The sequence below is a fragment of the Antechinus flavipes genome, chromosome 2, assembly GCF_016432865.1.
Source record: "Antechinus flavipes isolate AdamAnt ecotype Samford, QLD, Australia chromosome 2, AdamAnt_v2, whole genome shotgun sequence".
Lineage (NCBI taxonomy): Eukaryota > Metazoa > Chordata > Mammalia > Dasyuromorphia > Dasyuridae > Antechinus > Antechinus flavipes.
The window spans coordinates 553940853-553958462 of NC_067399.1; the positions used below are offsets into that span (position 1 = coordinate 553940853).

General features: G+C 32.9%; 1 protein-coding gene across 1 annotated transcript in view; it reads left to right on the forward strand.

Moving 5' to 3' along the window:
* The window catches only part of TTC23 (tetratricopeptide repeat domain 23), a 106701-nt gene that overhangs the window by 58675 nt on the left and 30416 nt on the right, over window positions 1-17610 (forward strand). The window contains 1 exon segment of the mRNA XM_051981022.1: window positions 16051-16156. Coding sequence (XP_051836982.1) covers window positions 16051-16156 — 106 coding nt within the window.

Consider the following 17610-nt stretch of genomic DNA (forward strand, 5'->3'; position numbering starts at 1 on the left):
GGGGTGATAGAATTCAAGCTGAGCTAATTAAAAGACTAAAATGTGATGCTGTTAATGTGCTGCCCTGAATAGACCAACAAATTTGGAAAACTCAGCAGTGACTGCTGGGTTGGAAAAAAATCCTAAAGAAGGGCAATGCCAAGGAATGTTCAAATTAAGGAACAATTATGCTCATTTCATATGCCAGCAATGTTGTGCTTAAGCTCTGCAAGCTAGACTTGAGTTATATGTGAATGTATATTTAAGAGAAGAGCAAGATTGGTTTTTGAAGAGGCAGAAGAACTAGAGACCAAATTGCCCACATTTGCTGGATTATGGAGAAAACAAGGGAGATCCAGAAAAATAGCTATTTTTGCTTCATTGGCCACATTAAAGGACTTGACTATGTGAATCACAGCAAAATGTGGTAAGTCCTCAAAGAGAGGAGAATACAAGATCATCTTGTTTCCTGAGCAACATATATGCTGCCTAAGATTGGGAAAGGAATACAAGACTGTTTATTGTCACTTTATTTAATTTATATGTAGAGTACATTATATTCTTATATAATAATTTGTTCAGCCAGTTCTCAGTAGATAGGTACTTCCTGACTTAATAGTTGTTTGCAATAACAAAAGAGCTACTACACAAATATATACAGATCCTTTTCCTCTTTCATCTTTTTGACATATAGGTCTACCAGATCAAAGGGTATATGTACATTTTAGTGACTGGGAAAACACTTTTTATTGCTTTCCAGAAGGATTGAATCAATTCACATCTCTACCACTAGAACATTAGTATGCCTGTTTTCCTACAGTACCTACAAAAACTCATTTTCCATTTTGTCTTGAAATTTGAGGTAAATAAAACCTCAGAGTAACTTTTATTTATATGTCTCTACTTACTAAGTGATTTGTACATTTTTTTTCTATTTTGCTGTGGATAGCTCATACTCCTTCAAATGAAAACTACTTGCTCATGTTATTTAACCACTTACCTATCTATTAGATAGTTCTTGTTATTAAAATATTTGAATCATTCTTCATATATTGTATAAGATTTTCATCAGAAAAACTTGATTTTTATTCACTCCACCACATGTATTAACTGTTTCTCTTCTAATATCAATTCCATTGATTTTGTACCTATAAAACCTTTAAAATTCCATGTAGAAAAAAAAGTTATGGTCTTCTGTGATCTTCTCTGTCACTTATTTTCCAATTCTTTGCCATTGCAAAAAAGAGCTGTTACAAACATTTTTGCATATGTGGGATTATGATTTATTATGATTATTTGTGGGATTATGATTATTATGATTTATTTGAGATATAGACCCAGTTGACACTGCTGGATCACAGGTTATGTACAGTTTTATTCCCTTTGGGCATAGTTCCAAATTGCTCTTCAGAATGGTTGAATCAGTTCCCAATGCCACCAACGTTGTATTAGTGTCCCAGTTTTCCCACTTCCCCTCCAACATTTGTCATTATCTTTTCCTGTCGTCTTAGCCAATCTGAGAGGTGTGCAGTGGTACCTTAGTCTTAATTTGTATTTCTCTGATCAATAGTTATTTAGAGCATTTTTTCATATGACTTAGAAATGGTTTTAATTTCTTCATCTGAAAATTGTTCATATCTTTTGACCATTTTCAATTGCAAAATGGCTTGTATTCTTATAAATTTGAGTCATTCTCTATATATTTTAGAAATAAGGCCTTTATCAGAACACTGGGATATAGAACATTTTTTTTCCTGCTTCCCTTTTAATCTTGATTGCATCGGCTTTGTTTCTACAAAATTTTTTAATATAATATAATCAAAATTATTCAATTTGCATTTCATAATGTTCTCTCATTCTTCTTTGGTTATATTTTTCTTCCTTCTCCACAGATCTGAGAGGTAAACTATCCCTTATTCTCCTAATTTGCATATAGTATCCCCCTTTATGTTTAAATCATGAACTCATTTCGACTTTATTTTGGTGTAGGTGTTAGGTGTTGGTTAATGCTTAGTTTCTGCCATATGGTTTTCCAATTTTCCCAGCATCCCTTGCTGTACTTGACCTTCTGTTTCTCTAGATGAATTTTATCATTATTTTTGTCATTCTTTTTTTTAAACTAGAACTAGAATTTAAATCAGGTTGTTTGACTTCAGATGTATGGGTCACCGTATAGATTTAATGGGCTATATCATATTTTGCCAAAAATGAAGCCAAAAACTCCTACATTGCATTTGTCATAGAAGAACTAAAGTGTGTCTATAAAGTGGATGTTAAACAGTGTAAGGTCAGTAATGGATCAGTGTTCAGTGGAAAGAATCTTGAATTTGGATTCATAAGACCTTGCAGGCAGAGTGACAGTGAGAAAAGCAGTGGATTTGATGAATATAGGTTCAAATCATATCCATGTCACTTAATATTTTGGACAAGTCACAACTGCTTTGGGCCAAGGTTTTCTTATGTGAAAAATGTTTACTAGCTGACCTCTAAGTTACACTAGTTCTTTGATTCCATGTGCCTATGTTTATTATCATTAGTTGATTAACATTTATTAAGTACTCACTTGTGCCAGGCTCTATGCTCAACCCTAGTGATACAAAGATGAAAAAGAAACAGATCCATTCCCAAAGTATCTCAAAGGATAACATTTTCATAGACACACACACGCACACACACACACACACACATGCATACATAGTACAAAACAAATACAAGGCTAGTTTGGATCCAGCTGGGGGATCATGAAAGGCTTAATTTAGGAGTGATATTTGACCTTAGTCTTAAAGAAGGTAAAGAATTTCAGCAGTCAGGTGAAGAGAGATTACATACCAAGCAGGGAAGATAGGTAGTATCAGTCCCCAAAATGAGACATCATGTCATATGAGGAGCAGAAAAAATATATTTGGCTAGACTGCAGAAGGGGGAAAAGGGGATAATGTACAATAAAAGATGGAACCAGATTCTGGGGGACTTAAAAACAAACCAGGGAGTTTATCTCCAGAGGTCTTAAACCACTAGGATATTAGAATATTAGTGTTATATGAAAGAGAGTGATTTGGTCAAGCTGTGTTTAAGGAAAATCATTTTGATGGCTTTGGGAATGAAAGAACACTTATTGTGTTCTATGTACTATGAAAAGAGCTGGAAATACAGAGAAAGGTGGGGGTAGGGGGAAGAGACCAGTACTTGCTCTCAAGGTACTAATGATCTAATAGAGGAAACAACATGCAAACATATATATACAAATAAGCTATATACAAGATAAATAATAAATGATTAATAAAAGCAAGGTATTAGAATTAAGAGCAGTTGGAAAAGCTTCCTTTTGAAGGTGGGATGTTAGCTGAGACTTTCAGAAAGTCAGAGACACTAGGGAACAAAAATGAGTAGGAGAAGCATTTCAGGCACAGGAAACAACCAGTGAAAATACCTGGAGCTGAAAGGTAGAAGGAATGTGAAGAAAAAGTGAGAAGGTCACTGTCACTAAATTGCATAATTTGTGAGAGGAAGTATGATATAAAGTACTGGAAAGACTTAAGTCTCTTCCCACTCCCTTCCATCCTCCATTCAGCTACCAGAGTGGTTTTTCTAAAGTACAGATCCAACCACATCTACTTCTTACTCAATAAATCTCAGTGCTCTCAACTACCTACAAGATCAAATTACAAAATCTTTTGTTTAGCATTGAAAACTCTTCATAAAATCCTTCTCTTCCCATTTAATAGTATTCTTACAATCTACTTCTCCCCATCCTCAATTGTATTCTGTGACCCAGTTATACTGGCCTCTTTTATATTCCTCACAGAAAACCATTCCATATCTCAGCTCTAAACATTTTCCTGACTATCTTCCATGTCTATAATGCAATCTCTCCTCATTTCCACCTCCTGATGTTCTTGGCCTCTTGCAAGCTGCAGCTAAAATCCTATTGATTTTTCCCATTTTTCCACCCTGAATATAGCTTCTTTGCTTGTGTCTTCCCCATTAGATTGTGAGCTTCTAGAGGGAAAGTACTGACTTTTGCATCTTTTTTGTATTTTCTATATTGTGCTTAATACAGTCTTGGAACAGAATAGTGACTTGATAAATATTTATTTCACTGACTGACTGATAAGTTTGAAAGGTGCAAAGTGGAAAGAAAAATGGGCTGACAACCATTTATGATTAGATAAGAGAATTTCAGAGTTTATGAATATGAAAGTGGAACACTTTTGTTTGATGGCAAGATTTAGGGTATAACTGTCTTTTCAAGTAGCGAGATAAAGTAGCATAGGTAAAGGGAAATGAGTAAATTGAAGAACTGGAAGGTTAGAATGTTTGAAGGAATAGCAGTACGTATTTCAAAGTTTGTAAGTTTGACAGTAGGCGTTAGACAAGAAAGAAAGTCTGTGAACAAGGTACTAAATTTGTTTAGGCCAACTACCATATTTGGGTAGTAAATATGGATTGAACGAACTTTAAAGAAGGAGAGTTACTGAGTGATAAAGAGAGTTGGAGATCCTGGAAGTGGTTATGGGGAAAGAAATAGTCCAGCTCCCACTTTGACCAGTGAGTCAGGGGTTATGAATAAAAGTACAGAAAAGATGATCAGGAAAACTATATCATTAGAAAAGTTGTCAGGTCTTAGTGAATGCAAGATGGAAGGAATGGGGAAGGGAAAAATTTAAGATGGAAGCAGATTTGTTACCCATAGAGAAGGCATTGCAAAGAGTTGGCTTTAGAATGGAATTTAGGAGGAGTTAGGTTGAGGGAGATGGGAATGAGAGAGCAAGATAGTGGAACAGAAATCAAGTGTATCAGTAATGACAAGTTGGGGTTCAGACTCAATGTGTTGGGGAAGAATTTGGTGGGGTGAGATTTTGTTCATCGCTGTAGGCTAGAGAAAAGTGGTAAGTACTCTCTCAGGAGCAGGTTCAGGAGAGGTAACTGATGGAAATGGAGTTGTGGGAGGGAGGCACAATGGAATAGTATTTCCCTCCTTCCCTAGTAGGTTCAGAATAAGAAACTGAAGGAAGAATAAGGATTGAAAATATATTGTCAAATTTGGCAATGAGGACATCATTGGTAATTTTAAAGACAGCAATTACTTTTGAATAGTCAAGTTATTCATATCACTTTAAGAAGTAAATAAAAGGAAAGGAAATAAAGGCAATGAAGGTAGGCAGATATTTATAGGAGTTTGTCTGCAGAAAGGAAAAGAGATAAAAGAACATAAGGGGATAGGAGAATCTGGTAAAGTTTCCCCACACACACCAAATAATGAAGCTTTGAACATATTTGTCATCAATAGGGAAGGAATGAGTAGAATGATAGACACTGAAGATCAGAGGAGGGGAATGATTGAAGAGGCAATTTGCTGCAAAAAAAATGGAAGAGGGATGGTATCAAGGCTAAATGAAGAGATGCCTTTCTTGAAGAAGAGCCTGGAGTAAAAGAAAAAGATAATGGGGAATGATATCATGGGATTTTTGAGATGTCAAAAAGTGGGAAAGATGGAGCTCATGGGAGGTGGCCTCTATTTTCTAGACAAAATATTAGATGAGTCCTTAGCTGAGAAGAAAGGGGAGTAGGAGGTTTAGGGAAAAAAGATAGAGTTTAAAATAGCTTCTGAAGGGAGTGGGACTTGGAATTAAAAAAGCATTAAAAACCATTTCCTTACTGCAATGAGGGCCACTGACAATAATCTTTGGTTAGAGTTTGTCAAAGATCAGGAGACAAGGAGGCAAAGAATTTGAGAGGAAAGGAAAGAATGGAATTGAATGGTTCTAAATGGGAAAGCAGAGAAAGTTAATTCAGAAAAGGGTTTATGGCTTGAGGAAGTCCTGGATTGTGATGAGGACAGTAAGGCAAAGGTGAGTTAGAATGAACAGAGAATAAGATCATGTAAGTGGAATACTGTGAGGGATGATATACACTTTATGTTTCTGAGGTGACTAGATAAGAGATCTAACTTGGTCATGGATTATGAGGAGATTGATGAACTGGATCTAGGCTCAAATCCAAAATATTTTGCTTTCTTGAATATCCCCCTAAAATCTCAAAACTAGAGACAAGACAGAACATGGGTAGTGCTTTTTGTTCATTTTAGAAGAGAAAAGACAAGCCTCTAAAATGTCTATTTTTGATGCTAACTTTTATTAATATAGGGAAGTTAATCTTACTATCCCATCAGCAAAGATATATTTGAAATTCAGGAACATTTTTCTTGGGTTTTGTCTCAGATTTCTAGAGGAAATCTGCTTTGGTTTTTATTCTTACTCTGCTTTTAGAATGGCTTCTGCACACCATTGCTTTTCTTTGGGTGATTTCATTTAATTGGACAGAAGGTTTCCAACTTTCTCTCTTTACTCAATTAGGAAGTGGACAACTTCATGCCTCTAGGCTCAGGTTGTTTCATGGAAGGTTACCCTACAAGGAATAGAAGGGAGAGGGAATGTAACAGTGACTGGATTGTAAAATGACCTTTCCTTGTACATCAGAGCTAGCTTCCAGCTGATTATTGCCAGGATAAGTTTGAAAAACATCTAGCTTAATTGGCAGGGAGAGTAAAGCTACAAATTAAGCTAGCTAATCAGGATGATGAGCTCAATTTTTGCCATAACTCTTAAGTCCCTAGACACTCTAATTTCCTTGATAGTCAGTAGAAAAAGTAGTTTTATTTAACCAACATAATTTGATATCTTGACCTCCCAACAAAATATTTCCCTCATAGCCCACTTAATTGCAAAATAATAAAGCTTCCATTGGAAAGCTATGCTCTCTTTTTATGATTCCCCATGTAAATCAGGTTGCTATGGGAAGTTGTGGTGATTTGTCACAATTTAAATAACTAATCAGGAATTTTCAATAAGTTTGTTCTTCCAAAAGCCCATTATTATATGTATATAACCTTAATATAGATATCTCCAAAATCTTCTGCTCAAAAATTTCTCTTATGTTATGTTTCCTTGTTGATTTATTTCCAAACTGTTTTTCTTCCCACTTCTGCATTATTCCCCTAAAGCTTCTATAAATTCAGAGATATTTTAACTTAATGATATTTTTCAAAAGAAAAGTGAGTTTACATCTGTGTAGATGGATTTAAGTGATGTTTTTTCCTCTCTTTGGCAGTTTAATTTTTTTCCCCCCGTAAAGACACAAATTCACCAATGGGAAAGCAAAAATAAGCAACACCTAGATTGTTGAACATAATCTTTTAGACTATTGACTACTACTGAATTGTAAGATTGTTCTCTTTAGTCTTTCTAAATAATAAGTAGAAAAACCTTTGGGAAATTTAAATTTGAAAGATTGGACCTGATTGCCTACTGCTATATATAAAATCCTTTTTCAAGGATTGAGTTAATATATTGTTTCAGTATGTAATTTGAAGTTATAATTTGTATGTTATGGAAATGTCTTGAAGCTCTATCATTTTTAAGATAAATTACTTTATGGTTTAAATTCAACAAATTTGCATTGCCATTGCCACGACCTTTCTGTTTGTTTCTCTTCTTCTTTTTGCTTTTGCTCAAAAGTCAGCAAAAAGCAAAAAAAGAAGAAGAGAAACAAACGCCACAGGTAACCCTAGAGAGCTTCTAAATCTAGCTCTTTATACTATTAACTTCTTGATTTTTGACAAGGGGAGGAGATGGCTCAGGGGGTAGAGCACCTGCCCTGAAGTCAGGAGGATCTGAGTTCAAATCCAGCCTCAGACACTTAACAATTCCTGGTTGTATGACCATGGGCAAGTCACTTAACCCCAACTGCCACAGCAAAAAGCAAAAAAGCAAAAAGAAGAAGAGAAAACAAACAGAAAAGTCGTTGCAATGACAAAACAGCTAGCAGAGCAAATGAGGGCTGAGCTCTACTCCCCTTCCTTTTTCACTCCCCTGCCTCCACCCATCAGAATCGTCATTTCCTAAACAACACATCAGGACTTGCACAAAGAGTAGGTGGGGGCCATTCTTTCTCCAAGCTTATATATTAATAGAGTATGATCCAATTACTATTTAGCCTCATAAGGTGCTTGGGACCTCAGTGCATCAACTCAAGCCTCAGCCCATTACAAACAAACATTTATTTAGCATTTACTCTAAGGAAGGTATTATTCTAGGTTCTGAAAATACAAAGAACTTATAGAATGCATTTTTACAGAAATCATTTTAAGTACAATTTCCAAAAAATAGCTAAGTATCTGATTTAAATTTTATTTTTTTTTTGTGTGTGGTTTATTTTTTAGATTCCTTCCGTAACAGTACTGTTGAATGATTTGTGACATATCTTCCAATATAAATTCAGTTCCTTGGTATTATTACAGATATGAAGGGATAAATACTTATCAAGAGTTACATCTGAGTTAGAGAAGATTTTATTTGCCTTATGTTGATAATGAAATTTCTCAAGGATTTATCATAATAGTTGTTGCATAGCAGTTTAGTAGACATCTGCTAAATGTTTATTGAATGCTTTTGCACCTTAAAATAAGCAGGCTGTTGAATATTCCTTCAGGAGTTTATGTGAATTTGCTTGAAGTCAAACCTTCAGTATGACATCACTTTTTAGACTCAATTTTCAAAGTGTTTTCACTTTTGACACACATATCTGACTTCAAAAAGCCAAAGCAACACTTCTTATTAGCTCTTTGAAAGCAGAGTCTGGGTTTTGTCTTGTTTTTGTCTTTGTAGCCTTACTATCTTATAAATAATAGTCACATGCATGCTTGGATTTGACTGACTATATTGGAAACATTAAACAATTAATTGACCTGATTGTATCTTGATGGTTCCATATATAAAATTGATATAATATCTTACTTTTACTTATCTTGTATAAATGTGAGATATGACATAATACTGAAATACTTCTAGATCCTTAGAGATTAATATCATGCATCATGCAGGTGATCCCTGATTTGCTAAGGATTGTATTCCAGGAATTTATTTTTATCACCTTATAAATTGAAAAATATTTCCCATGAATTACATTTTATAAATGGTGACTAAGTTCATAGATGACTAAGTACAGGAGCCTATTTTAACAATAATATAACCAAACAGAGAGTAGCGTGGTATAGCAGAGAGGAAACAGATTTTTAAGTCAATGAGTTGATTTCAGTGCCACACATTAATATAAATACATAGTAATGGTAACTCTGCAAGTCACTTAACATATCAGTGCCATAGGCAAAAGTGTTAAGATTAGAAATTGTAGACTGTTACCAATCTGTATTAGTAGAAGTATTTTGCTCACAGAGGAGCACTCTACAGAATTAGAATTTAACCCTTACAGAATTAGAACAAACAATGCCTGAAGCAGAAATACCCATTACAACAATGTCCACGTGTGTATTTATACAGCTTCTATTTCATCTTCAAGTAAAAGATGGGATGGGATGTAATGGGAAATCCTCTTTGAAGAGCTGTTTTTAGAGAGTTTTAAATATAGCTCAAATGTACCTTCTTTTCTGTAACTTTTACCCACTACCCCTAGTTTTGTTTTCTGGATCCAAGAGAAAAATGCCTAATAATTTCTATTCCATGTGACAGTCCTTCAAATATATGGAGATAGCATGGCTTAAAAAAGTCTTATCATCTCCAATTCCCTCAATCAATAATAGCATAATGCTAAAGTTTGAACTATAGCAAAATCATAGTTCTTTTGTCCAAAGAGCAGGCCTTTGATCCAGTAATACCACTACAAGATCTGTATCCCAAAAAGATCATAAAAAAGGGGGAGAGGACCTGCATGTACAAAAATGTTTGTAGTAACTCTTTTTGTGGTAGTAAAGAATTGGAAATTGAAGAGAGAACCATCAATTGGGAACTAACTGAACAAGTTGTAGTGTATTAACGTAATGGAATACTATTGTTCTCTAAGAAATGATGAGCAGGAAAATTTCAGAAGAACCTGGAAAGACTTATATGTACTGATGATAAGTAAAATGAGCAGAACTAAGAGAACATTGTATATGATAATAGCAACATTATGTGATGATCAACTATATTATTTCTTCTCAGAAATACAGTGATTCAAGACAATTCCAAAAGACTCATGATGGAAAATGCCATTCACATCTGGAGGAGATCTATGGAATCTGAATGCAGATCAAAACATTATTTTCACCTTTTTTATTTGTTTTTTGTTTCTCGCAGTTTTTCCCTTTTGTTCTGATTTGTCTTTCACAATATAACTAATATGGAGATATATTTTAATATGATTGCACATGTAGAACCTTTATCAGACTGCTTGCTATCTTGGGAAGGGAGGAGCAGAGACAAGAAAGAAAAAGATTTGGAATTCAAAATCTTACAAAAATGAATGTTGAATGTAGAAATTTTTCTTTACATATAATTAGGAAAAAAAGTACAAAAAACTCATAGGATTCTATCAAATATTTAAAATTGCAACATGCAATTTAAAAATAGAAATTTTGAATCCTAAGGTCAACCTATATCTCAAGATAACATCTGGGAAATATAAATAGGTTATTGAAAACCCAAATAATGGAAGGGGAAGGTGTATAGTTAAGAGGGATAATAGTAGCGATGAAAAAAAATCAATAATCATATCTGCAATTAGTTTTTGAAAATTCCACTTGAAAACTCACTTCCATTAACTCATTGTTTCATTCATATTAAAAATTATTCACATTAGTTGCAATCACAAACCATTCAACTCTGTCATGCAAACAGAGTACGTCTGTTCTTTTACCAGACTAAGCAGTGCACTAAAACAGTATCCATATTTTATTTTTTAAAGAATATATAATTTTCACTGTAGGATTTTTAAACTTCCATCCTGTTTCTACTTGTTGAGTAATTGATTATACTTGTACTATAAATATCATTAATATTTTCATCATCTCATTTTCTTATATTTTATGAATGTAAATAATAACAATAACAAAAATAAGGGCTTCAAGTATTTTCCTAATCTGGTGATTGGCATAACTAAGATTTAATCAATAACCGATTTGATAATGTGATAACTATATTAGCATATTTGATAAAATCATTTGCTGTGTTTTAGAAAACATGAAGAGTTCTGATTAAAGGTCAGAGTTATTGTTGAAAAACTTTGTTTCCTGATTTTAATGCAAGCAATTTGATTAAATTGTTTTTACATAAAATTCTTTTTACAGAATATTATTGTATATATTTAAAAGTAACATCAGTAGAAGCATATCCATTTTCTTGAAACATATTAGAGGTAAATGAAATAGAAAAGTATTTTTAGTTTGAATTTTATCACTTCAAGTGCTTGGAAAACATTCTGAGTCTTTAAAGTGTGTGGATTCAATTTATTTCCACAGTTCAACAAACAGCAGAATGCTGAATTGAGATACAAAATATAGGTTAAAAACTTGTCCCTTTTATCCTAGGGAATCTCAAAATACAAATTAAAACAATAGCTTCAGCAAAGTTTCAGGGTACGAAATAAATCTCCAAATATTAATAGCATTTCTATATAACAATTACAAAACCCATGAAGCAAAAATAGAAAAGGAAAAGAACTATAAAATGTATGAAACATCTTGGAATCAACCTACCAAAGCACACAAAAGACTTATGTAGATTCAATTACAAAGTGCTCCTTAAATAAAGAACAACTTAAATAGCTAGAGGAGTATTCAGACTGTGCAAATCTGTGCCAATATAATAAAAATGACAATACTTTCAAAATTAACTTGCACTTTTAATTCTATACCAATCAAATTACTAAAGGGAGACTTTATAGAACTTGATAAAATAATAATTCATTTGGAAAGACAAAAGACCTAGATTATCAAGGGAGATATGAAAAGAAGTAGAGATAAAGGGAAATAGCACTCATAAACCTAGAACCATATTATAAAGCAGCAATCTTAATCTGTTATGTTTATAAATAAAGGGCTAGTTTAATTAAATGGACTAAACAAAAGAGAATCAGAAATAATGTAACTCAATGAGCTAGTATGTGACAAAACGGAAAACAAGTTACCTAGGGAAAAAACTCCTTATTTGATTAAAAAACTTCTAGGAAAACTGGAAAAGCAGTCTGGCAAAAATTAGACCAAAACCTTATGTCACATTACACAATATATTTTAAGTGGTCTTAATAATAAAGATCATGGTATTAAAAAATTAAAAAAGAAACAGATTATATACTTCTCAAAGCTATGGGTAGGAGATATATTTTTATTCAAATAAAAGATAGAGGCAATTACAAACCTTTGCACATAAAAAATTAACATACCTAGAATAAGAAGGGAAGTGGTCAAGCAAAAAAATCTTTGTGTCAGACTTCTCTAATTAGGGTTTGGTATATATTAACAGTTTTTATTTTTACACACACACAGACAATTACCCATTTCACAATAGTTAACTAACTAGTCAAAGGATATGAATAAAAAGTTCTCAAAAGAATTATAAAATATTCAAAACCAAATGAAAGAATCCTCCAAGTCACTAATAATAAGACAAATATAAATCAAAACAGCTTTGAGTATTCATATCACACTGCAAATGCTACAACCATTTTGTGAATGTAATTTGGAATTATGTAAATAAAGTGGTTAAAATGTCTGTGTTCCTCAAACCAGAGACTTTATTATTGAGCTTATAAGCTTATTGAGCTTAAGGCAGCTGTTGATAAGAAGAAAGTCCACCAAAATATTTATGACAGCCCTTTTATGATAGCAAAGTATTGAGGGGGTTATTTTTAAATTTTTTCTTCCTTTAATATTTTTTCCAATTACATGTAAAGATAGTTTTCAGCATTCATTTTTGAATTCCTCCTCTCCCCAAGTTAGCCAGCAATCTAATATGCATTATACACATATAATCATTTTAAGCATGTTTTCACATTAGTTATTTTGTGGAAGAATCAGAACAAAAGGGAATAACCATAAGAAAGAAAAAAATCTAAAAATAGTATGCTTGGATGCATTCAGTCTCCATAGTTCTTTCTTTGGATGTGGATTGAATTTTCCATTACAATTCTATTGGAATTGTTTTAGATCACTGTATTGCTGAAAAGAGTAAAGTATTGTAAACAAAGTAGATACTCATCACTCGAAGAATGGCTAAATAAATTGTGGTTCATGAATGTAGTGGAATAGTACTATTCTATAAGAAATGATGTGTGTAATGAATTCTGAAAAACATGAAAAGATGTATGTGAACTGATCCAGAGTGAAATGAACAGAGCCAAGAAAACAATATTCCCAGTAACTACAACAATGTAACTGGAAAGAATAACTTCATACCAAAAAGATCAAAAGTGACATAATAAAATTATAAAGATCAAGCAGGATTGGAATTAAAAGATATGAGACCCCAACTTATGCCTTTGTGGAGATCAGAGGACATAAATATTACATATTGGATATAGGTATTACATGTTATACATTTTTTAAAAATAACTGTACAAATTTTTACCTTGTGCTATAAAAATGACATCTGTTACTCAAATAAAAATCTCTCCTGAAGACATTCTGAGGATAAAAGTACAACTCAAATAAAACTCAGTTAATTTGCTCCAAATTTTTCTTTCTTTTTTAAAATAGTTTTTATTTTTCCCAAATGAGTAGCAAATTATGTTTTGACATTGGGTAACTAAAGTTTATTTTGGCCCTTGAAAGGGCTTAGTGTCAGTCAGGAATTTCAAATTATTTTCTTAGGACTTGCCTTTTAAGGTCAAGTAAAGCCCCATAATTAATTTGGGGGTCCTTAAAGTTATCTATTTAATTAAGTCTCTATTATATAAAATAATAAATTAATCTAAATGTATCTAATATATTTGTTATATCATCAGATTATGAAAGCCTATTATGTCTAGCATATCGTATAAAATCCACTATTAGCTTTTGTGGGGGATGAGGTAGCAGTTTGATGGTAGATTTGGAGTCAGAAAAATCTATGTTCTCAATTCTTCTTTAGATACTTACTAGCCTGGTGATTTTGAAGAAGTTACTTTTGAAGAAGAAGCTCTTAAGTGAGAATATCAAGTAGAGATAACAGCAACTTACTTCCCAATGTTGTTGGTAGTATTTTATACACACACACACACACACGTATATATACATAACATTTATTTAATTCTTTAATATTTTCAAAGACCCAAATATAACATGTATATTCATCTATATGTATATATGTATATGTAATATATAAATATTAAAGAATTTAACAAATGTTAGCTATTATTACTAAAGACTTTTAGTTTTAGAGGTTTTAAGCTCATTTACAAGCTGTTAATAACTCTGGCTTTATATTTCTGACAATCTGGAATAGTTGGCTTAACTGAGTGAAAAACAATAGTTATGCCAGCAATGTGGTGGAATTGATGGATTTTAAATCATTTAAAATGAGAAAACACTAGTGTAGGAAGGAAAACTGGATTTGGAATTAGAAGACTTGGGTTTAAATCCCAGTTCTTTTACATTTTGCTCATATATTCTTGGACAAATCACATAATTTCTCTGGGCTCCAGATTACTTGCCTGTAAAAAATGAGAAGACTGGAGTAGATAATCTCTAAAATACCTCCCAGCTTTAAATCCTGAAACCCTATGTTCCAGAGTCACAAACTGCTTCCCTTACCTTATTCATTGCAATATTGTTCATCCTTCATTTTCTTTTTTTTAATTACAATTTTTTATTTTTCAAAACATATGCATGGATAATTCTTAGACATTAATCCTTGCAAAACCTTGTGTTCCTATTTTCCCCCTTTCCTCCACCTCCTTCCCTAAATGGCAAGTGATCCAATATTTGTTAAACGTCATCTTTCATTTTCAAAGACCAGTGACATACCTGGTGATGTCTTGGCTTGCACCGATCTCAAAAATACATATTTGTGGTCATAATGGCATTAGTCTTCATTCATAATTCAATAACCATTTGAGGGGGACCAAAATTGTGATAGCATTGGTATAAACTAGAACCTCCTAGCAAGAAAACTACCTCAACTTATGTAAATTTGCCCCTACTCTGCAAAACTAGACCTTAAAATAATTGTGTGGAATACCAAGAGGTTAAGTCATTTGTCTACATTCCCATATGTAATATGTTCCAAATGCAGAACTTGAATCCTACTCTTCCTGACTTGGAAGCCTACTCTCTGTTTATGATATCTTTCTGGTTTTCATTTTTAAACCACTTTTTATATATAAAAATCAACATTCACCATTACTCTGCTCACTTTAGTTATCTAACTTGGACTAGCCCTGCTCTTTTTCACTACCTTTCTACCAAATGAGCTAATTTGTCCTTTTATATGAATCCTTCCAATACTACTCTAGCCACAGTGATTTCTCATTCCTTTGAATTTATTCAAGTAATTTTATTGATTATCTAGTTAACAATTAGTCATTTGCTCCTGTGACATCTCTTTCTATTGTTACCTTAAATTATTTTCAATTCTAGTCTTTACTAGAGTAACTAATTTAATTTAATTTAACTAAATTTAACTTAGCTTTTTTTCTCAACTACATTATTAAGTTCTTTGAGGACAAAAGCTAAGACACAGTATCTGATTGGATAGAGTATTGGATTCAAAATCAGAAAGATCTGATTTCAAACTCTGTCTCAGACATTTATTATGTGATGATCAACAAGTCTCTTAAGGTCTCTAAGTCTTATTACCCATAAAATGAGGTTATCAAGTTCAAAGTAGTTAATATGTGTAAAGTACTTGGAAAACTTTAAAGTAATGAAAGTTTGTTATTATAATTATTATTTTGCATTTCTTTGTATCACTTGTAGAGCCAACTACATTATACTACATACAGTAGGTCTTCAAAATAAAGAAGCAGTATGGTAATTGTAGTATAGAGGGAAAGAATTAGGTTTGGACTTGGGAAAGATTTAGGTTCAATTCCACCACTGGCACTTAAAAAATATGAGATTGGCCAATTTATTTAACTCCTTTGAACCTGTTTCCTTATCTATAAAATAATGAGGTGGGTCTAGGAGAGCTCTAAGTTCCTTCCAATACTGAATGTATAATCTTAAAATTCTTGGCTTTATGTTTATCTCTTCAAGGACTGTCATATCTTTTAAAATTTATGTCATATAAACATAACTGTTCCCTCTGTTCATGGTGACAGGCACATCTCATCATCCAGAATCAAAATCCTTCTGCAGAAGAAGAAGCAGATTCAGCACTCTCAATTGCCCATGCTGCCTTTGCCTCTTCAAGACCTGAGCACAATGGTGAGAAAGACTGTTAAAAATGTAAAGGGCACATGCATGTTGCATATCTCTATATATAATGCAGTTTAGCTAAGTTGATTTTTAAATGAGTTGAACAGAAGGCAAAACTAAGCTGCAGTGCAGCTGAATAGTGCATATTTCTGTGAGTTGGTCCTATGAGTTGGTTGATTTAGTATTTCTGTCAATGACATTCTGTTCTTTATCTGGGCACTCTGGAGACCTTGGATTTGTATCCCCATGTATTCTCTCTTTATCCAATTCTCTTCCTTTTAAGTAGAAGTTAATCTTCTGGAAGAGTTAAGAGAGACAACCCTTAGAGCTTCCCAGAAACTGTGTGCTCAGTGTTGAACTTAAGAGTAATTTGCTTTCATGCTAAAGGGATCTATTTTTAAAGATCATTGTGTTGTTGGCACAGCTGCAATTGACCTAGCAGATAGATAGACTCCTTGCCTATTGAAATCCTGGCCTCAAAATTCCCCAAAGAATTAAGCTTTCAGTTATGATGTTCCAAGATATCACAGATGAAAAAAGCTCCTTGTGACATATTTTGTTTGGCTTTTTCCCAATCTCATGGGTGATAAGAGTACTATACTTTTAGAATTCTTGAATTTGGAAATGGGAGGTAGGTATGAGTATAGAGAGTTTACCCATAATGATAGTGAGGGTGAATTTCAATGGCACACTTACTTATTTGAAACTTCACCTGTAGAAATAATTTGAAAACATTGGGATATATTCCATTATTCAAAAAATTTAAAAAATTAAAAAAGGAGGGAAAGGGATTAGGGTAAGGAAAATCATGAAATACCAATCAAAATATATGAATATATGTGTATATAAAATCAATTATATAAATTATATTGTATTATATATTATATAAATATATCATCTAAATAAATTATTATTGACTGGTTAATCACAGGTGTTAGAAAATCCAAATAAATGTCTAGAAATCTTGGGGCAAAGGGAAAGTTAGGACAGTGACTAAGATAAAGTTGAGGCAGAGATTCTTAGCAAGAGTAGACTTCAGATCCTAGAAATAGAGAAAAAAGGGCCAGAGATGAGGAAATTAAATGGCATGTCCAGGGTCACAAAACTATTAAGTGTCTGAGCCAGCATTCATTCTTAAGTTTTCTTGTCTTCTGGGTCTTGTACCAAGTTTTTCTATTCCATGAGCTCCAGAATTAAGACCACTGTTAGCCTTCCTCAAGGAGCAAGTAAGGTTAGGAAGTCAAAAGTCCAAATCACTATAAACACATTTACTTCTGGGCCAGCCACGTGAGTCTAATATATTATCTAGATCACTCTGAAATCAAAAGATTTCTACTTGTTTTCTGATTCCTGAATTTCTTTGGGCTGGTAAAAAGGAACAAATAAAACAAAACAAAGGGCCTTTTATTAAACAATTAAAGATACTTTAATAGATCTTTGGTTTTGTTATTTTCCCTCCAATT